At 39.1% G+C, this 23,402-nt stretch overlaps 1 protein-coding gene across 3 annotated transcripts in view; it reads left to right on the top strand.

The window, feature by feature from the left end:
• The window catches only part of B4GALT6 (beta-1,4-galactosyltransferase 6), a gene marked incomplete at its 5' end in the record, with an annotated part of 62,526 nt that extends 47,260 nt beyond the window's left edge, over positions 1–15,266 (top strand). For all 3 annotated transcript variants that reach the window (XM_082667221.1, XM_082667220.1, XM_082667219.1), the window contains 5 exons: positions 3,581–3,697; positions 10,445–10,632; positions 13,816–13,938; positions 14,229–14,330; positions 14,856–15,266. In XM_082667221.1, coding sequence (XP_082523347.1) covers positions 3,581–3,697; positions 10,445–10,632; positions 13,816–13,938; positions 14,229–14,330; positions 14,856–15,003 — 678 coding nt within the window. In that variant the 3' untranslated portion in view covers positions 15,004–15,266. The remainder of the gene's footprint in view (positions 1–3,580; positions 3,698–10,444; positions 10,633–13,815; positions 13,939–14,228; positions 14,331–14,855) is intronic.
• Positions 15,267–23,402: the final 8,136 nt, after the last annotated feature.

Below are 23,402 nucleotides of genomic sequence, written 5' to 3'. Positions count from 1 at the left end.
TATTTAATATGGGCTGTCTTTAATATGGACTCTGCAGCTTTTTAATAGCGTCTTTCCTTAAATATCTATAATGCGTCTTAACTGCTTTTATAGCCCATTTACATCATAGGCAGCCAACTTGTGGCCAAATTCAAAACCAAGAAGAGTAAGCTCGACCCTAATTTTGCTAGAAGTTATCACACTGATATATTTCAGATAAGGTCAGTGGTAGGGATTTGTACTTGCCATCTAACTCCTGTTTCTCCTTTCACTTTCACAGCAGTTTCCTATCCTAAGAGTAAACTTAGGGGTTCCTGAACTGCTTTGGGAGTTGTATAGATTTGGGAATTCTGTGGAGATGCCAACAATGGATACTGAGGCCTGTCAGCAAGTCTCCTCAGTCAGAAGGGAGTGCTCAGCACCAACCGTGGCCATTGTGTGGGGTACAGGAGGGACTCTTTTTTTTTTTTTTTTTTTTTGCAGTACGTGGGCCTCTCACTGTTGTGGCCTCTCCCGTTGCGGAGCACAGGCTCCGGACGCGCAGGCTCAGCGGCCATGGCTCACAGGCCCAGCCGCTCCGCGGCATGTGGGATCTTCCTGGACAGGGGCACGAACCCGTGTCCCCTGCATCGGCGGGCAGACCCCCAACCACCGCGCCACCAGGGAAGCCCAGGAGGGACTCTTAGATGTGGGTTCCGTATTGTTCTGTAGCCTCGTGGTCCTCAGGCTCATATGCCAAGAGCCACGTTATGGAGCAAACCAAAGAAGAATGGGACCCAGAGTGGGGCTGGCCGAGGCACCAGAGCCCCTTTGGTTCCTACCACTTACCAAATGTGAATCAATGTAGACATGAAAGTATCAGCCTCAGAACAGCCATTGTCTCTTTCTCTTTTCCACTATCTCATCATCATTAAGGGAAAATTAGTGGTGGAGTTTTTAGTTTAGATGTCTTCAATTTTATGAAACCATGTGTTGTTCTCTTTTAAAATAAAACTATTTTAATAATTTAAAATTTTCTCTCATGTATGATCCTGGTAATGTAAAATACACAGGTAAATGTTACTATTTTCTATTGACTACATCTAATGTCATGTCCTGATTTTACAAGTAGGATCAGATCCTAAAGCTATGCATTGTCAATTATTTACATTTATTCATTCATCAGTAAAATTTATTTGGTATAGTTGAAATTTTAATAAGTCCCATGTTTAATGTTGTTACATAATTTTCTGTTTAACCAGTTTATTAGGCTGTATTTAAAAATCCAAAATATAGAATGACACATAGACATTATTATTAGACATATTTTGATTCTTATGTTCTTTGAAAATCTAATGATTTTGGAATTTATAATTTTTTGGGCATTTTTTAATTGGACTATAGTTGATTTACAGCATTATGTTAGTTTCAGGTATACAGCAAAGTGATTCATTCAGGTGTACAGCAAAGTGCATATATATATATATATATATATATTTCTTTTCAGATTCTTTTCCATTATAGGTTATTAAAAGATACTGAATATAGTGCCCTGCACTATACAGTAAATCCTTGTTGCTTGTCTATTTTATATATAGTAGTGTGAATCTGTTAATCCCATACTCCTAATTTCTCCCTCTCCTCCCGTTTCCCCTTTGGTAATCATAAGTTTCTTTTCTACATCTGTGAGCCTGTTTCTATTTTGTATATAGATTCATTTATATCATTTTTTAGATTCCACATATAAGTAATATCATATAATATCTGTTTTTGTCTGTATGATTTACTTCACTTAGTATGATAATCTCTAGGTCCATCCATGTTGCTGCAAATGGCAAATATTTCATTCTTTTCTATGGCTAATATTCAATTGTGTATATATGCCACATCTTCTTTATCTATTCATCTGTTGACGGACACTTAGGTTGCTTCCATGTCTTGGTTATTGTAAATAGTGCTGCTATGAACATTGGGGTGCATGTATCTTTTTGAATTAGAGTTTTCATCTTTTCCAGATATATACCCAGGAATGGAATTGCAGGATCATGTGGTAGCTCATTTTTAGTGTTTTAAGGAACCTCCATACTGTTCTCCATAGTGGCTGCACCAATTTCCATTCCCATCAACAGTGTAGGAGGGGTCCCTTTTCTCCATACCCTCTCAAGCATTTGTTATTTGTAAACTTTTTGATCATGGCTCTTCTGACTGGTGTGAGGTGATACCTCACTGTAGTTTTGATTTTGCATTTCTCTAATAATTAGTGATGTTGAGCATCTTTTTATGTGCCTGTTGGCCATCTGTATGTCTTCTTTAGAGAAATGCCTATTTAGGTCTTCTGATTTTAGAATTTATAATCTGTAGAAAACTTATTTGGTTTAATTTCAGTTTTTAGAAAATTCACAATTATAATAAGGCTAGCTTAGCTCAGAAATTGCTAAGAAAAGCAATGGTTAGAAAACATTTTAGCTTTTTCAAGGGCAAAATCTGAATTGTAGGGTCACTTGACTTGTATATGATGAAGTTTGGATCCAGGAAAGAGGACTTGAGTAAGTGATGATTGATCATTATTCATTTATTCCCATATTATAGTAGCACACTTTGTAAACAGTGATTTTTAGTCTTGATTTTGAGAGTCTTGATCATTTTTTTTCTTATTAGAAGAAGGATTGGTCTACTGAGAAACCATTTTAATTCCTGTAAACGTGTTTTTTTTTGATTACATAAGATACACATTTCTTTGGTTTATTTAAGGGGTGAATTTCTCTGATGCTCGTGCTTGTTTACCTTATCTTTTTTGTTGAGCTTAACATTGTAACATAATTTTATTATCATTTTTAAACTGAATATTATCCTACCACTGAAATAAACATGCAGTGTATCAAAAATTTAATTGTGCATTTTGATTAGATGAAAAATATTATATTAATATAATTATCAAACTTCATTTATATTCCATGATATATCTGTTATATTTTTCAAAAATATCTCTAGACCAGGTGAGCCATGTTCGATACTAGATATTCAGGTGGAATCTCTTTTAAATTCAATTTAAAACCCATAAACTTATTGTTTATGATCTACTTTAAAACCTAGAAATCAGTCTGGACACATCCCTCTCCCTCACTCCTTATATCCATTCCAGGAACAAATCCTGTTCATTTACCTCTTCAGTGTTTTCAAAAATTCATGCACTTCTCTTCTTGTCCTCTACCCGGCCTCTGTTCAAGCTACCATTACCTCTTGTCTTGACTTTGCATTAATCTCTAACCAGCTCCCTGAGCCCACTTTTGGTTTTCTCCAATCTGCTTTACACTGCTCTTCATAGTAGTTTTGCCATCACCAAAGCTGATTTTATCACTCGTTTAAAATCTTTCCACGACGTTCATGGTTTTCATAGGATAAGGACCACAATCCCTAGAACGGCCTTCAGAGCCCATTTATACCTCTCCAGGTTCACAAGAGCTTAAATGGCACAAAGGCAAGGGCCTTGTCTGTTTTTGCCCATTGTTGGATCTCTGGTGAGAAAAATTCATGAGTAAGAGAATCTCAAGGGTCAGTTTTTCTTTTACCTCTAGGGCTTGCTGCTGTATTTATTTACATATGTGATTCTTTTGTTTTAAAGGTGGCAGTTCTCATTCCTTTCCGTAATCGCCATGAACATCTTCCAATTTTTTTCTTGCATCTGATTCCAATGCTCCAAAAACAGCGGCTGGAATTTGCCTTTTATGTCATTGAACAGGTGAGAATATTTTTCAAAATGGTAACTGGGTATACTAGAACATAGTAAACTCTTAGATACTGTGTGATTAAAAGTGTGTAGTTTAAGGTTAATCCTTGGTTTTATATTTGGGTAAAATTCCATTTTGGATTGAGCCTGTTAATTGTGTATATCACATTTTGTTAATCCTTTTATCAGTTGATGTATTCCTATCATTTAAAATCATCTAATGTCTTACCTATTAAACTGAAATATACATATAATTATTCATATTATCAGCTAATTTTTTCTCTGTAAATACTTTAATATCAGTATTCCGTATGTACAGTTTCTTTCAGACTTATTTAAACCCTTTGTAGATATTTTCTGTACTATGTTTTTCTACTTCTGTCATCACCTGCTTTTGTACTTAAGGTGTCATCTTGGATTTCTTCCTTGGTCTCTCCCCAACCCCACCTCCCAAACACTAGGGTCTTTGCTGAATTTTGTCACTGATTGCTATATAGTATTTCTAAAGTGCATTTTGTTCATGTTTAGAATACATTGTAATTTGGATACTTTTGGTTTTGACATTGATGACCTCATTTTATCCTGATCAGTCATTCTTTTTACTAAATCTGACTAAAAATGTATTTCTTTATCAGTAGACAGAAAGTGACCTAGCTTATATTAGATGCTGGGATTTTTTTTTTGTTTTTGAAATATTAGAAAATATTCAGATTCTCTTCCTAAGATTGTTACAGTTAGTGTGTTTTCCCATGTCCTTTGTGGCTGATTCTACCTTTTCTTTTTTTTTTTTTAATTTTATTTTCTTGCTCTTAGCTTTTTTGCCTCTATTTTTACCCCTGGAAGTACTGGGTATTTAATGTAACTTATGGTTCTCTGTGTGTAAATCACCCTTTTAAGGTTTGTTTCCTGTTCATATAATGATGTATATAGAGCATATGTGCTTTTTAATGCAATCACCTATATTATGAAAATTAACTTTTGTTAACCTGATAGTAAATTAAAAATTTTAGCTACTTTCATGATAGCCATAGTTATAAACTTCTAGATCCGTTTTACCAACTGCTAGTTTCCTTTTTTGAAACTTCAGTCTTCATAATGTGTTGGGGGATGAGATATCTGCCTCTGTGTTTTTTGTTTTTTGGGTTTTTTTTTTTGCGGTATGCGGGCCTCTCACTGTTGTGGCCTTTCCCGTTGCGGAGCACAGGCTCTGGACGTGCAGGCTCAGCGGCCATGGGTCAGGGGCCCAGCCGCTCCGCGGCATGTGGGATCCTCCTGGACCGGGGCACGAACCCGTGTCCCCTGCATTGGCAGGTGGACTCTCAACCACTGCGCCACCAGGGAAGCCCTGCCTCTGTTTTTAGAGGCATTTTCTTCTGCAAGTCCACACCATTGAATTATTTTGTGTATGTGATGAAGAAGTCTGCAGAGCAGCTAAGGTCCATATTTTATAAATGTCTTAAGTCTGAATCTTAGCTTTGATCAATATTAATTCAGGCCTGTATGTTTGATAGTGTGTTGTGGTTTTGAGCTAGTAACATCTTTACCACATATGAAATAGAAGAGTCATTTTCCTGCTGGACTGGTGCCAGAAGGGCTAAGCCTTTGACGAGCAGCTCAGAACTCCCAGTTAAATATAGAAGGGGGTACAACATATTTCCCTCTTTTCCTTTCCAGACTCCTAAAATGAGTGAAAGAAAAAACTTTTAATGAGTTATTAAACTATAAAGACAAAGAGATGGAAGTAGTTGAGCGATTTCAGCCCACTTCTGAGAGTCAAGAGGCAGGTGGAGCACAGACACGCCCTCCCTTAGCCCAGCACAGGGGGCTCAGACCCACGTGCTGTCAAGGGGGATGGTGACAAGGATTGAGTTAGTCTGCTGGACAAAGCCCCCCTGCACATCTTAGCCCTTGAAAGACGAACTGAAGCACTAGACTAAACTAAGGGATTGTTTAAAAGTTTGATTGCAGAACAGTCAGATCCCTAGTTTCTTAAGTTGGCTTTTGCTGCCAGGTGATTACTCTGTTGTATGTTGTAGAAAATGAAAAGTTTCTCCTTGGAGAAACCAGCGCGGGTCCTGCCGGTGCTGATGCAGCCGAACTCTGGCACCTCAGAGCAGAGGCTTGAGTCGGGTTGCCTGTGGACCCCAAGCGCCCTCTGTCCTTTTCCTTGTCTGACTGTTTGAAGCCAGTCGTTTGGTGTGAATCCCCCCAACCCCTTCAACTGAGGCAGGGCATGAGTGGCCTCTTCACTAGAGAAGTAGCTTAGCCCCAGGGAGATGATGCCTGGTCTAATGTTGGGAAGTCTCCAGAGGAAGAGGCCAGTTCCTCACTTTATCACCTCCATGAAGCCCGCTTTCATTCATTCAACAAAGGGGAGACAGCAGGGGACAAGCCAGGTGAGGCCTCTTGTTCTTGTGAGGGAAGGAGGGCAGTAAATAATCATGTGGTATGTCAGGTGGTGCCCGGAGCTAAGAGTCGGGGCAGAGAGAGCAGTAGGGGCAGGGAGATGTGCTCTTTCCTTCAGAGTCTTTACGGAAGGCTCTCGGAGGAGGTGAGGTGGGAGCAGCCCTGAACAAAGGAGCAGCCCATGCTGACGTTCGGGGATGTGTGTTCCAGGCAGGGCAGGAGAGCGCATGGTGTGTTTGTGCAAAGTGGTCAGTGTTGCTGGAGAGACAAGTGAAGAAAGACGTGAGGCAGGAAATCATAGGTGGGATAGACGCAGGTAATGAAGAACCTGGGGGAGGGTCTTCCCTGGTGGCGCAGTGGTTGAGAGTCCCGCCTGCTGATGCAGGGGACACAGGCTCGTGTCCCGGTCTGGAGATCCCACGTGCCGCGGAGCGGCTGGGCCCGTGAGCCATGGCCGCTGAGCCTGCACGTCTGGACCCTGTGCCACAACAGTGAGAGGCCCGTGTACCGCAAAAAAAAAAAAAAAAAAAAGAACCTGGGGGAGGACTTGGATTGTCCCGCGGAAGGTGAGAAGGTGCTGGAGGCTTCTGAGTAGAGGAATGGCGTGATCTAATGGTCTTTGGAGAAGATGACGGTGCGGAGAGTAGACTGAGCGGGAGCTTCTGCTGCGGGCCAGGCAGCAGAAGATGCTGTCTCGGGCTACGGTGGTGTTGCAGGGAGGTGAGCAGTGGCTGGGTTTGGGCTACATTGGGTTTAGAAGTCAGATTATTTGCTGTTGAAGTGGACGTACGTTGTGAGCAACGGAGAATGGTCAACCAGGATGCAGGGTTTTTGTCTTGAAGGAGGGTGTTGCCGTTTTCTGAGCTATGGCACATAGAGCGCTGGCGAGGAGGGTTGGGGCTTCTGTTTCTGTTTCACTTTGGCTTAGGGATTTGCTCGTGCACATGCGTGTGCATGTGTGGTGTGTGTGCAGCCAAGAGTACTGTGCCACAACCTCACATACGTATGTGGAGGTTCCCCTCAGCTTTTTAGTGCCTTGCTCTCAACCGTGAATGGGCGGCGAAGGGTTCCCACAAAAGGAGACAAAACCAATCCAACAAAAGGGATTATAGAAAATATAGACAGTGGAGGGAACAGAGAACATTTTTTAAAAAAATGAACAGTAATAAAAACTCATAATCACTATCCACAGAGAGTGAAGGAAAGATAATGCATCTGTGAAATGAAAACACCATAAAGGGCAATCAGAATAAGAAAGTTATCATAAAAGGAAATGTGATAAGTAAAACAAAACTTTCAATAGAATGGCTGGAAGATAAACTTAAGAAGATAACTCTTAAACTAGAACCAAAGCAGGAGAAATTAAGAAGTATCAATGCCTCACAGGGGTAACCACCTCCAAGGTGGTCCCCAAGGATCCTTGCCTCTTTGTATGGTCTCCTGCCACAATGAATAAGGGCTGACTTGTGTGAACAACCACACTGCAGAGTGACAGTGTGTGATTTTTGAAGCTAGGTCATAAAAGACATTGCCGCTTCTGCTTTGGTCTGTTGGATCACTTGCTCTTGGGGAAGCCAGCTGCCATGTCATGAGGACACTCAAGCAACCCTGTGGAGAAGAACTGACTTGCCAGCGTCACCTTGCTGGCTGTGTGACTGAGTCCTCTTGGAAGTGGATCTGCCAGCTGACGCCCAGACATCATGGAGCAGTGATCAGGGATATTTGCTGTGCTGTCAGAATTTCCTATCACAGGTGCTTTGAGCATAATAAATGACTGTGGTTTTATTAGCCACTAGTTTTGCTGTGATTTGTTACACATCAGTAGATAACAAATACACTTGCTAATCAGAGTTCTGAAAAAATATAGCAGGAAGAAAACGGGGTTGGGGTGGAGTAAAATGACCAAAGAAATAATATAAGAATATTTTCCAGAAGCAAAGACATGAGTCTTCAGATTAAAGGGGTCCACATGTACACATGAATAAAATATAGAGCTTTAAAGCATATTATTTTGAAACTTTAGAATGCAAATTAAAAAGGGAAGGTATCAAAAAGGTTCTGTAGGAAAAATTACCAGTGATTATGTATCAGAATCATATGAACCTTCTCAGCAGTGCTGATACCTAGAAGATTGTGGAACCACATGCCGTTAAAATTATAGGGGAAAGTAATTCTTCTTTTTTTTTTTCCCGGTACGCGGGCCTTTCACTGTTGTGGCCTCTCCCGTTGCGGAGCACAGGCTCCGGACACGCAGGCCCAGCGGCCATGGCTCACGGGCCCAGCCGCTCCGCGGCATGTGGGATCTTCCCGGACTGGGGCACGAACCCGCATTGGCAGGTGGACTCCCAACCACTGCGCCATCAGGGAAGCCCCGGAGAAAGTAATTCTTACGTAGAATTTTTTACCCAGTCAGAATATCAATCAAGTGTGAGGGTAGATTGATGGCATTTTCAGTCATTCATTGGCTAAAATGTATATATATGTATATGTATAATATCCGTGTGTGTATATATGTAGATATATATATATATATATATATATATATATATTTTTTTTTTCTCCCGTGGATCCTGAGATAGGAAGCTGCTGAAGGATGTTCCTCAGCAAATTGAGAGAGCCAAGTAAAGGACACCGATGATGTAGGGAATGAAAGAGGAGGCCCAGGATGATAGTTGCACATGGTCAGACCAGTCAAGACTGGAGCAAGACGCGAGGGCCGTGGCAGCTGGAGTTGGGCTTGGGGGGCGGGTGGAGGAGGAATCGATAAATGGTTTGATGTGTTTCAATGATTGCATCAGTTATTAAAAAATACAGGGCATGCCTGCTGGGGCTTTTGTACAAAGTAATACTAGTTATATAGAAAAGTAAGAAAACAGAAGACAGTTATGAATCTCAGTTTGAGAAAGAACACAGAATCATAATTTACTCAACAGTCATATATATACAGTCATAATAATGCAAATACCGTTGACTTAACAAAAAATTATGACATAACTCTGTTGGGAGAATGGATGGAGGGGCAGTGAATGGGGGGGTATAAATCCTCAATGACCATGGTAAGAAATCAGTAGTGTCTAAAAAGTTAATGAGGCAAGGGAATATCAAAACTTTCATTACCTTGAAATGAGGAGATAAGTACCAGAATAAACTACTAGAGGTGTGTAAATGTATTGCTTTTGGAAGATGAAGGTGGGTTCGACATAAAACTTCTTATTTTTATTATAAGCCATTAAGTATTATGTCCACATTTAATGAAAACAGTTTTTTAAATCTTAAAGGAAAGTCATTTGTTCAAACTGGTGATGTACCAGTAATAATATTATAATTTAACTGCCTTTCCTTTTTATTCTCTCCATTTCATTGGTGAGGAAAAGCTGTAAAAAGTAAAGTGATTTCTATTACCTCAAGTTAGTGCAGAACCCAGGACTAAAAATTAGTTATTTTTCACTTTTGAGGGCTCACTCTGGTGATGACTGCATTGTGCATCTCATTCACTTCTTTCATAATCATTTTTTGTTTTATGTTTTGGAAATGATTTTGAGAAATACTGCCAAGGCATAGGTAAATTGCTCTTTAATTTTCTTTAGCTGTAGCATGAAACCTTTTATTGCCAATGCACCTTAATATAATTTTCCTCATAAGTAAAGGGAAGTGGTCATTATATAGGAAGTTGGGTTCTGTGTAATAAGTTCCCACTTTTTTTTGTCCCTTCAGATGCTCTTGGTCTTTATCATAAACAAGCATAATAAGAATAGAAACTGTTGTCTGGACACTTTATATTCCCTAGTAATAAAGGAAAATGGTTATAATAAAGGAAATTGGGTTTTGTGTAATAAGTTCCAATTGTTTTTGTCTCTGAGAATGCCTTTGTCTCTATTACAAGCATTAGTAATGCAAAGTTAGCCCTCTCTGGCCTTGTTATGTAAGAGAAGGGTTACTGCTTCTTGAGTCACTTTGTTTCCTGCTTCTTTTAGTCTGGACACCATATGGAAAGCTTTGCTAAAAAATACAAGCTATATTATTTTCAATGGCTTTATTTTTTTTCCTGGTCATAAATAATCTATATCCTGATACATTTGAAGTAAAACAGAAACATGAATTATATCATTATATAAAGTTGATGATCTACCAGTGGCCCTTAAAATAACAGTGTTTTCTTGTGTGTTACCAAAGTATAAAATTATGTAATAATTTAAATAGTATATTTGAAAATCCTGAAACATGTTTATTATTTTATCCATTTGGTTTGTGTGCATTTATTATTAGTATTTGACCATGATTCAACAAGTTATAAAGGTATAGAAAAAAGTCATGGCAAAGCCTGAGTACATTTCTGTTTTTCTCTTTGTGAAGACTGGCACACAGCCTTTTAACCGTGCAATGCTCTTCAATGTGGGCTTCAAAGAGGCCATGAAAGACGGTGTCTGGGACTGTGTAATCTTCCACGATGTGGATCATCTACCTGAAAATGACCGAAACTATTACGGATGTGGAGAAATGCCACGTCACTTTGCAGCCAAGCTGGATAAATACATGTATATGTAAGTAATGTACACTCTTCTTTTGCAGCACACCTGCAAAATCATATCATTGAAATGGTAGCAGCGTTATGTGCCTGGATCTGAGACGGCTCAAGAGCCTAGAGGGTATCTTTAACTCCAGCCCTTCCTCGCAGGGAGCCGGGGTGTAGGGTCGCTTGTGGTCCATCCAGTCGCTTCCTCACACACAGGTTTCAGCGTGGGGTGGTGGGAAATAGAGCCTGGTTTCTACGGTCAAGGAAATGTGGACCTAACTTCTGATTTTCACGCTTAGCAGTTAGAGGGCTTGGATTTGCATCTTAGGACTTGGATCTCTGAACATTGATTTCCTTGTTCAGGGAGCACTAGAGCCCGTCCACGGGTTCTGCGAGATCCCAGGCGCTGGGCTGCCCCAGGTAGGAGCACAGCACAGGTTGGCTCCCCTCTCTTCCCTCTCCCAGAGTTGTTCCTGTGCAGTGAAGGCCCGCTCTTCTGCAGTATATTTTCTTCTTCCTAAGCTATGGATTCTTGACCTGCCTTTAATAAGAAGAAACATTTTTTCGTTCTCTGACTGGAGATGCCTTGAAATGATACTGTCATCGGAGCTGTGACAGTGACTTAAATTGACATTAAAGGTCTAATTTGGGAAAGAGATCACAGTTTTCATTGACTCATGGAAGTGGAGAGGAGAGAAAATAGCCTGGAGCAGGGGAGGTGTTGCCTTCATCACTGTTTTGCCTGCTGCCTCACCTGTCGAGTTAGAGAAGCAAAAAGTCTCCGTGATGAGACCAGGTGAATTAGCACTGAAACAGAAAGAGTGCCTTTTTTTTGTTTTTTGTCTTTTTTTAGACTTTTTTTATCATTAGAAAACCTTTTCCTTATTACTATAGTATCTGAAAGCCAAGTCTGGCGTTACCTTGGGAAGGTCATCCAGGTTCAGGATCTGATTCTTAGCACTTCTAGAAACTCAATTTTAGTCAGCCCACTAGAGTCAAATTAAATTTAGCATAATTGATTTTTACTAAATGATATCATAAATGTCATATAAACTAGGGATTCTAAATTAATTTTTTATTTGAAAATATTAATTTCTAATCAGTAAAATACTCATATCTACCTAGACTAATCCCAGGGTGCATAGGGTATCTTGGAAGTTGGAATAGAAATTAGAGAGAATGGCAGCAGAGCAGGGAACGGGCCGGACAGTGCATGGGCTGAAGTGTGATGAGGTGTCCCTGCCCACAGTGGTGCCCACGCCGTGAAGGCTGCTGACCAGAACGCTCAGGTCCCCAGAGCAGTGTCTCTCTCCCTTTGGACAGTGTCAGGTAAACACTACTAGATTTGTGTTTGTCAAGCTTCCGTTTTCTGTTCTTTATCTATTACACCTTCATTTTATCTAATCTTTTTCTATTCTGGGTATAGTGCAGTTGATTGTTTCTGCTTTTAAGCAGAACACTAAATGGAATTAACGTGCTTGGCAATTTATACATGTCAGTGAACACACACACGCACTTATCCATCTTTACCTATCTACTGATTTCAGGTTTCTCCCAAACCCCTAGCCTGGGCAAGCATAATGCAACTGATGTGGGAAACACAGTGCTGCCATGAGCGCTTATTGGCCCTATTGGACCCCAACTGGTATCATAACTAGAATCTAACTTCCCCAGTGCAAGCCTCGTGAGGTACCCTGGGACACCGTGGTAGACTTTGGGGTCAGCATTGCTGTTACTGTCTTGGGGTGCCTTTGGCCCAGTGTGGGACCAGGATTGCTTTGTCCTGCAGCCTGGAGTTCTCTGTGGGAGCTGCCTCTCTCATCTTCTGTGGCCACACAAGGTCCCCGCTGGCACACAGCACTTCCTCCCTGCAGAGAGTGAATCCAGAGTCCTTCCAACAAAAAAGTGAAATCTGCCCCCTCTCTTCCTCTGAGGCAGCTTTGCTTTAGTCCTGGCCAGACTTCCCTCAGCGTGATTTTCAGAGGCTGCGTGTGGTCGTGTTTTCTCTGCTGTTCCTCCACATTGGCCTCGTCCATTCAGGGGCTCTGGCACGTGGCTCCCCAGTAGCACATTTAGGGCCACAGGAATTTATTCAGGACTGCAAGTCTAGGGATGCTGCCTCAACATCAGAAAACCTGTCTGTTTCTAAACAAACAACTTTGACAAATTCCATGGAGGATGAGTTAGAGAAAGGTAAGGAAAATAAAATCCAGATTTAAAAATATAGTCATTTCTCAGAGAAAGGCAAGTACTGTATGATCTCACTTATATGCAGAATCGAAAAAAAAAAAAAAACCCAAACTTGTAGATAAAGAGAACAGATTTTGGTTGCCAGAGGCAGGGGTTGGGGGTGGATGAAGGGGATCAACAGGTACAAAATTCTAGTTATAAGACAAGTCCTGGGATGTAATGTATAACGAGGTGACTCTAGGTAACAAATACTGTACTGTATACTTGAGAGTTGCTAAGAGAATAGCTCTTAAAAGCTCTCATCATGAGGAAAAAGTAGCTATGCATGGTGATGGATGTTAACCAGACATATTGTGGTAATCGTTTTGCAATATATACATATATCAAATCATTATGTTGTACACCTGAAACTAATACAGGGTCAGTTACATCTCAAAAAATTGTCATTCTTCTAACTATTAGTGCATTAAAAATAAATATATTTGTAAATATCCATGAATATTTTGGGAGTGTAGTCCAAATAGCGAAGATCATTACAGGAATACGCAGCTAGTTTTTTCAAAATTAAATGCTAGACTTGTTTTTACTAATTTATATTTATCCTAGTCTATATGATAAATAATGTATTTAATAAATTAATATCAATTAATTTAGGAAATTAGCTTAGTAACATCTAACATTGCCTTAGCAGCTATTGATCAAGTCTACTTTTGGTGTGAAAGTAGACCATTTTTGAACACTAGGTTTTGAGTCTTATAAAGTAACAATACTCAATATTAAATTTCAGGTACCACAAGTGTTTTGCATAACACAGTTAGATGTACTTGTTTCACTAGAGTGTAAAGATGTTTTGTTTCTTGATGTACTTTACTTTTCCCAGAATATGATTTAGTCAACATAATTGTTTATATGGAAGTAGGGGTATATTTTGCAAAGCATGTAAAAGACTGAAAACTCGATTTCATATGGCAAACAGTTTTGATTTCATTTTTAGAATGCTATATTCTGCTTTCTTTTTTAGTCTTCCTTATAAAGAGTTTTTTGGCGGTGTAAGTGGACTGACAGTGGAACAGTTCAGAAAGATCAATGGTTTTCCTAATGCCTTCTGGGGATGGGGAGGAGAAGACGATGACCTCTGGAATAGGTATGTTGAGGTACAAATTGCTTAATAATGGAATTTCTATAAATTTCCTTTCTTTAAGTAAACTATACTTTTCTATTCCAGGAAAGGATTCTTTGGGGTGGAAAATTTTTGAGGTTCCTAAATCCTGCGTTGTGTTTCTCCCTTTTTTATTGAGAGTAGTACCCTTTTGAAATTACTGACAGCGTGTACATTAGAGCATTCTTTTGCATTTTAAATTGAACTCACATAATCTGTTTTTATGTTAGATTTTATTTCTTAATGTATTTTCATTTCTGTATGTTGTGTTGTAGGGTTCACTATGCTGGATATAATGTAACAAGACCAGAGGGGGACCTGGGAAAATACAAGTCTATTCCTCATCACCATCGAGGTGAAGTCCAGTTCTTAGGACGGTAAGTTTAATATCATCTTTAGATATCAAGGTTTCAAAATTATTTAATTATGAAAGATTTTTTAAAAATGCATTGCACTCCCCACAAAAAACTTCTGAAGGGGATTTTCTGTCGATATCATTTTTGTTTATAAAAGTAGAGCATTTTGTGCTTGTTTTGAAGAGATATACATATACATATACCTACATACACACACACATATATGTATTCATGTAATATTAAAGAGCCCAGTTAATTATTTATGTAAAAATGTTTCCTTAACATAAAGCGTAATGCATTTTATTTCTTAAGGATACCTAATGTGTAAGAGTGCAAAATAACTTATTTTCAGGTAGCATTTTAAGACTAGTAAAAATGTTAATTTAGAATAATGGTCTAGAAAGATTTTTAATTATGCGTAAGAACCAAAAATTGTAAAGAGCTTTAAGTGCTTTAATGATAAGAATGACCTTGAGCGTATTCCTCATCAATTTTTCTTTTCAAACATGTTTCTGTTACTTTTAATTTTTTTCTCTAATACTATAGGTATAAATTACTAAGATACTCAAAAGAGCGCCAGTACATCGATGGGTTGAACAATTTAGTATATACGCCAAAAATACTGGTTGATAGGTTGTATACAAATATATCTGTAAACCTCATGCCAGAGTTAGCTCCAATTGAAGACTATTAAAAGAAGTAGCTCTCATGGCAAGATAGACCACAATGCTGGATCGGGAACTTGGAGTGCACTCTTAATGGAGGTCAGTGAATGGATGTGTCACAGTGCCCTGGGTGGTGAGAAGAAGAGCCTGTGTTCTCAGTGTTTACTTGTGGGATTGTATACAGTCACCCTTCTTCCACCCACCCATCCTCTATCCTGAGACACACCCCATGGCGAGCACTGCAGAGACCAGATGCTGTTGCTTAAGTCTGGCAGTCAAGAGAGCTCCCTACAAAGAGAAAATTTTTATACTAAAATCTATAGTTTAATTCAAGAGAATGCTTTATTTCCATTTAAACATATTTTGTACATATGTGATATAAATTAATGTGTTCAAATTGTTGAGAAACAAGATGTGTTGGCAGTTTTGCATGTAATGGGTTATGCCTTTATGGGACTTTTATAAACATTTTTTTATTTGCATGGAATAAAACAATGTAAATTTATGTCACTAAACAAAGGTTAACCTTGTGTGAAATGAAGGAACTGTCAATAATTGACAGCCAACTAATATAGTACACTGTTATACTAGTTTTGAGCTTTATACCGTCAGCTTTTTGTGTGGATGAAGTCACAGCTTCCTTAGGGTTTTAAAGGGTAAGAAGAAGGGACTTAGCTTTTCTTCCTACGGAGGATTACCTCTTTTTTTCCCCTTGCTTGCAATCTCATCGGAGTTTGCTAAATCACAACCATATTGTTTGTGTATATTGCATGAGTATTACCAAGAAAATCTTAAAAGTTATGATGTGACATGATATAAAGGACCTCTTTATGTTAAACGTCTCTCATGTACCTCTGGTGTAAGTGTCAGGGATTTTGTGCCTCAAAAAATGTTCCCAAGGTTGCGTGTGGTTGTACACTGTGTTTTTTTGAATTCATAGTGAGCAGCGCTTTTATTATTTCTAGTTCAGAAGAGCCAAAAAAAAAAATCTTCATTTAAAAAAAGCAAAACAGTTTTGTAAAAGATTGAGTTATGGAAAACCCAGTAGTACTTAAAATATACAAATGAATTATACTATTAGGTAAGAAATTAAATGTTCTATTTTTATGAAGATAAATGCTTAGTAGATAAAAACAAATTTTAAGTTTGATTATTAGACTCATAGGATTTCAAGTTTGGAAGGGATCCTTTTTAATGTTGGCCAGTTTCATTCAAACTACATGTATTTTTTTCACTTTTAAGATATCACATCTCTGGTGTTAATTTCCTCACAAAAGCATAAATTAATAGAATTATATTAAAATACATTATCAGTTATTTAAATGCATTGGTGTTAATAAGACACTTCTCTAAAAACAGGTTTCTCTACCTGACATCACGTATATTACTTACTCTTAAATTTGGATGGCATTTTCATAGCAAAACCAAACAGTATCTTTACTTTGAAAATTATCAACTATGGTTAACCAAAGATTCTTTAAAATATCTTAAGATATTTTCACAAATTTAAAACAAAAAATTAAATATCTATAAAGTGAATCTTCAACAACATGAGGAACAATAGAAATGGATTATTCATCTAACACAGAAATATGGTTATTTATCTCTCAGGTTGTAAATTTAATTTTGAAGTTGGCATTTTCTATGGCAAATATTAGTAACACAAATGACCACAAACCAAATCATAAAATAACTGAAATTCTTACACTTTGAGAAAACTGGTAGCTCTCGGTTATGATACCAAGCTGAATTTTTCTGCATTTATTTCTTAGAAATATTTCCAAAATATTTGTTTTTCATTTCTTTGCTGATAACTCAGAATAATGAAAAATCAAACTTTCTGAAAAGCAAGGTATTTGTTCTTAAATTGTGTATCTATTCACTTTCTGTCTCTCATAGCCAATGTAATTTTTTAATTTGATGAAATGAAAGAAAGTAGGTTGGGAAAGTTAACATTTGTTGATCACTAACAAGATACTAGGGGCATAGGAGCATAATTAACCCAATAATACTTAAATATTTTAGTCATGGGGAAAATTAGGGCTGTTTCTGAGTCTTATTAGGAAAACATTTTTCTCTTTAATATGGAGCTGCCCACATTTTGGTATCTTCTCGTTTTGATACACATTTTTATAGTTTCAAGAGAACTCCGTTCTACTAGTATTTGTCTTATTTTCTTGGATTAAGTCTAGTAGTAATTTTTGTTTTAGGAGTGGGCCATGAATGTTCCGCTATTTTCCGTTTTGAATACGGTGTGTCATCCTTTGAAAGCCATCTCAGTAGTTTGCTTTTTGTCTTTTGTTTGTTTTTATTTTCTTTTTAAGTGCAGACCTCAAATTGATTGTTGCCTATAAATAGTAACTTATATGTTTGCATACAAGTGACATAGCTTTGCCCAGTTATCTTCATTGTATAAAAATAACTGTATTCCATAAAAATTAACAAATAGATTGCAAATGCAAACTATCTTTATAGTTTGGTTGATTTATTAGTGAACATGTATTGATTACCTACTCTATCAGTTGCAATGCTAGGTATGTCTACAGAAAAAATATTTCATTTCTAAACAAATCAAGTCAAGCAAGTTGAAACCTTTCTAAAATTATGAAAACATCCTCTGATAACTTATGTGTTGTATTTCTTAGTCTCAAAGTCAAGAAACTTATATATGTGGACATAGTTATGAGCTCCTTATGGCCCTACTGGGAAACTTATATAGTGCCTTTCAACTAGAGAAAGTAGTAATGATTAATGGGCCTGTTTGTAGAAAAGAAAAGGAAGAAGTGTACACATTTGCTGTAACATTATATCTCATTCACAGTGGAGATGGTCATTTAAGTCTTTGCCAAAACTGGGGTTTAATGAATTTTTTTTAAGTCTAATTATAAATTTCTGTTTGTATTTTGTGAAAAGGTGTTCAGTAAGAAAACCTTATTTGCAATATTATGTAAATACAAAAGTATGTATTAAAGCTTGCTTATTCTCCTTTCCCAGCCAAGATGTTGATATCCATTTTAAAACAAAATGGGAAAATATCCAATACAATATTCTCCTTCTTTTGGAAGCTCTGTACATGTGAAAGCAGACTTTGTGTCATTTTATTTGGCCTTTGCTTATCTCTGTTGTATTTCGTTGTGTACTTTTCAGACAAATACTGGTACTCTAGATTTATTATCTTTTATTTGCAAATATGCCAATGAGAGAACTAAAATGGTCATAGTGTTTATCAGAAAAAGGAAGTGTACTTAAGATTATTTTATTTATTAAAATCTGAAAGGCCTCTATATAAATGCACTGAAATAAATGCTAGTAATTTCTTGTACTCTCATTTTTTTTCTTTTTTTTTTTTTTGCTTCTCATGGAAATGTTTGTACTTTTTTATCATTGTCTTTTATGAAATATAATGTTCTAAAGACCTGGTGTGATGATGTAATTATTTTCTCTCGGGAACTTTTTTTGGATTATCTGGGGTTTTGTTGTGTGTGTGTTCCTGAATTCCAGGTGAATTGCTGGTGAATACCTTGGTTGCACTAGGATTACACCATGAGTATGAGGTGATCACATATGCCTTTGCAACAGTGTCTGTTAAATACATTTAGAGATCACCTCATAGCTTGGACCTCAGAGGAGATACCGTGACACTTAAATATTTTCATCAATGCAGTTAGTAATCTACTGTATCAAAATGAATATTTAAGAAGTCATTTTTAGCATAACTTTCTTCTCCCTGCACAACTTCAGTAAACTAAGCTGGTGTGTTGTGGGCAATTCCCTTCTTGTTTTTCAGGTATTAGGAGTCTGAATATCTTTAAGGCAAACAGTCAAATCTCAAAAATACCTCAAGACTAGATTTGCGTTTGGGACTAGATGGTGAGATTATGACTTTTATCAACTTTAATTATTTGTGTGATGAATTCTCAGTATTATTAATCTGTATGCGTAGTATGAGCTACCAGAATATTGTCCACTATATATCACAAATAAAGCCAATCATTAAGTCATAATCATGTAGTCATGCAAAGCCATAAAATGGAGTTCTCTTAGTCTGCCCCAGGTTCCTACCTATGGTATTAATGTATCTTCTGATGAATCATGCCAACTTAATTTAATGGTTTTATAATTTTTTTGTTGTCTTTATTTTTTTCTTTCAGTTTTATTGAGATATAATTGACATACAGCACTGTCTGAGTTTAAGGTGTACAGCATAATGATATGATTAAACACCCATCATTTCATAAAGATGCAAAAGAAAAAAAAAGTTTTTCCTTGTATGGATTTAAGGCTGTGGAGATATCCTGGACCAAAATTGTTTTACTTAGAAAAGGCGTTTATTAAGGAGTACTCTACTGCTATTGATTTAAGTGACTTCAGAAAAGATAGTGCTATATCACTCAAAATTATACTACAATTAAAAGAAAAATATATGGGTTGAAAAATAAAACTTGTATTTTTCTCAGCACATTCCTACAACATATTTTGGTGGGCCTGAATTCCATTGCTAATTTAATCTTCCCAACTCCATAAGTTGAAGTCTGTGCTCTGGAGGATCTCCAAGAAGCATCAGACATTACCTACCCTCAAGGAGTTTACTGTCCTCTGTGTGTAAAACTGAGAGTGGAAACACCTGAAAACCCACATCCTATCAAATGAGGTGCTCCTTTGTGCCCTCTGCAAACTCAGTTTTATATTTCACTCATGCAATATTAAAGAACCAACAGAGCATCTTGAAGGAGCAGATTTTCTCCACGTGCAGAATATTTCTTAGCTGGAAACACTACACTTCAGAAGGGTGGTTGAGATCAGTGCTTTTCTGCAACAGACCTTGAGTATTTGCAGTTAATTCTCAGTAGAACTGTGTGGAAGGTGGTAGTTATAAGCAAAGATTCTGGAGTCAGACTGATCTGAGTTTGAATTCACAGATTCCCTATTATTGGCTGTGAAATTACAGCAAAATTTTAAACTGTGGTCCTCAATTTCTTGGTCTCTCAATGGAGGACGATAGGAACTACCTGAGGATTGTTCAGATGATTAAAGCAGCTAATTCTAATAGAGCACTTAGCACAGTGCTGGACTCTTGAGCAGAAGCTTGGCTTATATTAAGTCAGTTTTCAGCTTTAGAGTGACAAGTTTTTCTTTCATGCCAATTGTCTTGTGTCATATTTTAAGAATGATACCACAAAATAAATGTTGTCACAAGGCACAGATACTGTGATGAAAGAGTTTGAGAGCAGATCCGAAAACACCTGCTTGATTTATCAAGGAGAAGGTGTTAATTTACCTCTGGGACATCATTTCCATCTGAGGTGGAATATTTTAAAGCATATTTAGTTAATTTCCAAGGATTCAACTTCTTTTACACAGTCCTTCCTCCCCTTCTTCCATTCCTTCACCTGCTCTTCTCCTTTCTTCTTCTACCACCACCATTGTTAGAATCAGGAAACATCATGGTGGCTGTTAGTTTCCCTGGAGTCTTAGTGAAATCCCATGAGTGCTTTCGTTCAGGCAGAACAGGGTCACTATGGGTAACCAGATTTGCCCCACATTATTCCATTATCCCTTGACCTTGTATAAATGTCATTTTGTATAGGATAATTATGCAGTCTTTCAGCCTGTCTAGCAGCTTCTGGCAGGCTGGTCTCTAGTCTCTCCAACCCCAATATTTTAGGGCATTTATTAAGCACCTGCTGTGTCTCAGGCACTGGGCTGTTCTGGTGGCATGAGAGTGACTTAAGACCCGATTCCTTCCCCCAAGGAGGCTACAGCCAAGTAAGGGAGATGCTCGCCAAGGGCTTCTCATGGAAGCCAACCTCACCTCTTTTCCTCTATCTTATAACCTACTTGGAAACCCAACAGAAAAAGGGGCAAAAGTCTCAGGCCACATAAACGAGGGGAGTTCCCAGAGTTCCACCCACAGGCTCAACACCACGGAGGAGATGGGGGTGGGGAGTGGGTGGGGCGATAGGGTTTGGCCACCACTGCTCCTCAGTGGGAGTGGGAAAGGCCCTGGCTATTCTTAGGGTGCCCTTCTGGAGAATAGACAGTATGGTTGAACGGTGCCTGCTGGTCTGCACCCTTCTAGGTTCTCAGGATGTGGAGAGCAGGCATTTCTTGAGGGGCTTTTTCTCTTTGGGTCAGTTATGGACATTTCTGGTTGCTGACCTCTCTAGCACCCAGGCTGGGATATCAAAGAGGCAAGAAAAGAACTCCCGGGACTCATGGCTGGGTTGTTCCTCGAGTCTCTGTGTCCTTGGGCAGTTGGTCTGCCTTACCCCACCTTTCGGAATCTTCTGGTAGGCTTCTGGTATTTGCATCTGCACAGAGGAAGTGCAGACAGGAAGGGTCTTGACTCCTGTCAAGGCCCCAACTTCCATGCAGGGCTCCGACCCCCCTGCAGTGTCGGCCCCAGGCAGGACCCGCATCCCATGCTGCTACTCTGTGGGGAGGCCTAGAATAGCAGAGCTTCTCTGCCTTTCAAGACAATGAGGCAAAATCCACTCAGTAGGCTTCAGTTGTAGTTTTGAGTAAAGGAAGCCTTTTTTCTTTTGGCCCTGGGCCTAGGCAGTGGCAACTTTTAAGAGTCTCACGCTATACCAACTGAGCTAGCCAGGCCCCCAATGGGACATTTTGAATCGACTGATTTTATGGTAGACATTCTCGGTGACTGAGTTCTTGAAATCAATCCAGGCATGCAGATCCTGAAACTGAATATTTGAACGAGGTTACTTCCGGGAGCTGGTAGTCTTAGTGCTTCCCAGCAAACTGGTCCATTCCATGGTGCCATTTCTCACACGTCTATACGAGAGGGAAAAACCCTGGTAAAACCCCAGGGACTTGAAGGGCTCAGATGAGAACTATTTGCCTACCTGGATCCACCCTTTCCATTCATCCCTTTGGCAAATATTCACTGAGCACTGACTATGTGCTAGGGACTGTCCTCCACATACTTGGAAATATATTCCAGGGTATTTTCCAAATCACTCTCCTGAGGAAGGCTGTCGAGTCATGTCCACTAAGCTCAGCGTGAGTCCTCACTTGGGCAGCTGCCAGGGCTTGTTCCAGCCCCAGTGTTCTCTCCCAAGCCCACCGTTGCATTCTTGCCCTATACGCAGTTTCCCAACCTTCAGCCTCCCGGGGGGTGACATTAGTGGCAGCGGCAGTGGGTGGGTGACTGCTGAGCCCCTGGGGAAGCTCCACATCTCAGTGTTGGTTTCAGCAGCTGCAGGTAACCCCTCTCTCCTTGCTGGCTGACAGTGATTCCGGAACAGACCTTCAGCATTTGCACTGAGTGCCAAAGATGAATTACCATCTGCCTTGGCTTTAAATTAACTGGGGCAGTCCTAACCCACAGAGAATGGGAAGCTAGGAAAATGGAATTGATTCTGAGCTTATTTCCATTTTGAAAGGCAGGAAAAAGTCGTGGGGCTGAAGCAGGGACAGGAGTGTTGTGTTCTCTGAAATGAGAAGTAAAAGGAAGGAATGGTCATAAGACTGAGGGTTTGGGTGAGAGAAGTTCTTAGAAGTGTCACCTTCGTGAACAAAATACAGGTTAAGGCATAAACACCCTAAATTTCCTTGTTTGGCAGGTGCTATCCAAATGTTTCAGGAGGTATTTTAATATTAGTGAGTTTTGTTCTCTGCCTGTATGTGTACACACAATGCTGACTTCCAAGGTATGAGATTGAAAACTGGCTTGATGACTTCAAGCTCACTGTGGCTAAAATTGAACTCACCCATCGCTGACTACAAATCTGCCCTCTGCCCATATTCCCGAGCTCAGTGACTGGGTGGTCCGTTCAGTCTGCTGGCCAGGACCGATTGATGCCTAAAACTTCATGGACTCCTCTAATTCTCTCCCCATTCGCAGCAAAGCTATCACCACTATTTTCTGATTTTTTGTTCTCAACAGCTCTATAGACATTGAGGAAGAGGGTGGGAAAGCAGCTGCTGGCATTCGGGAACTGGCGTCAAGTTTATCACAGGCTAGTTTGGGCCATCGTCGCTCTGTTGGATACAACAGTCTCACAGAACATCAAACAATGTCGGTCTAAGACCATGACAAAGCAAGAAAAAAAAGGAATCGCTGAAACCCACAAAATCCCAAACCTCCCTTTTCACTGAAAGGAGTAACTATTTCTGCTTTACCAGTCACAGCTTTGTGTCTGCTCTGGTCTGCCTTCCCTACAGATGAACTGTTGAGATCTCAGTCATAGAATTGTCCCCACTTTCTGATGGCGTCCAGTCTAGAGAGTAGAGTCCCACTTTCTTAGACTCTCCCCCAAGCCACCCAAGCAAAGCCCAAACCCTGTGATAGGGTCTGTCTAATACTGTCTTAGTGAGAGTGTTGTGTGTTCTCTCTTGCCGGGATGAGTAGTAAGTCCAACTGGTTCAGCTACACACGTGTTCCTGGTGGATTTGGACTGGAGAGTAC

Source organism: Grampus griseus, assembly GCF_964374135.1.
Source record: "Grampus griseus genome assembly, chromosome: 12".
Taxonomy (NCBI): Eukaryota; Metazoa; Chordata; class Mammalia; order Artiodactyla; family Delphinidae; genus Grampus; species Grampus griseus.
This window is presented reverse-complemented; position numbering and strand designations above follow the sequence as displayed.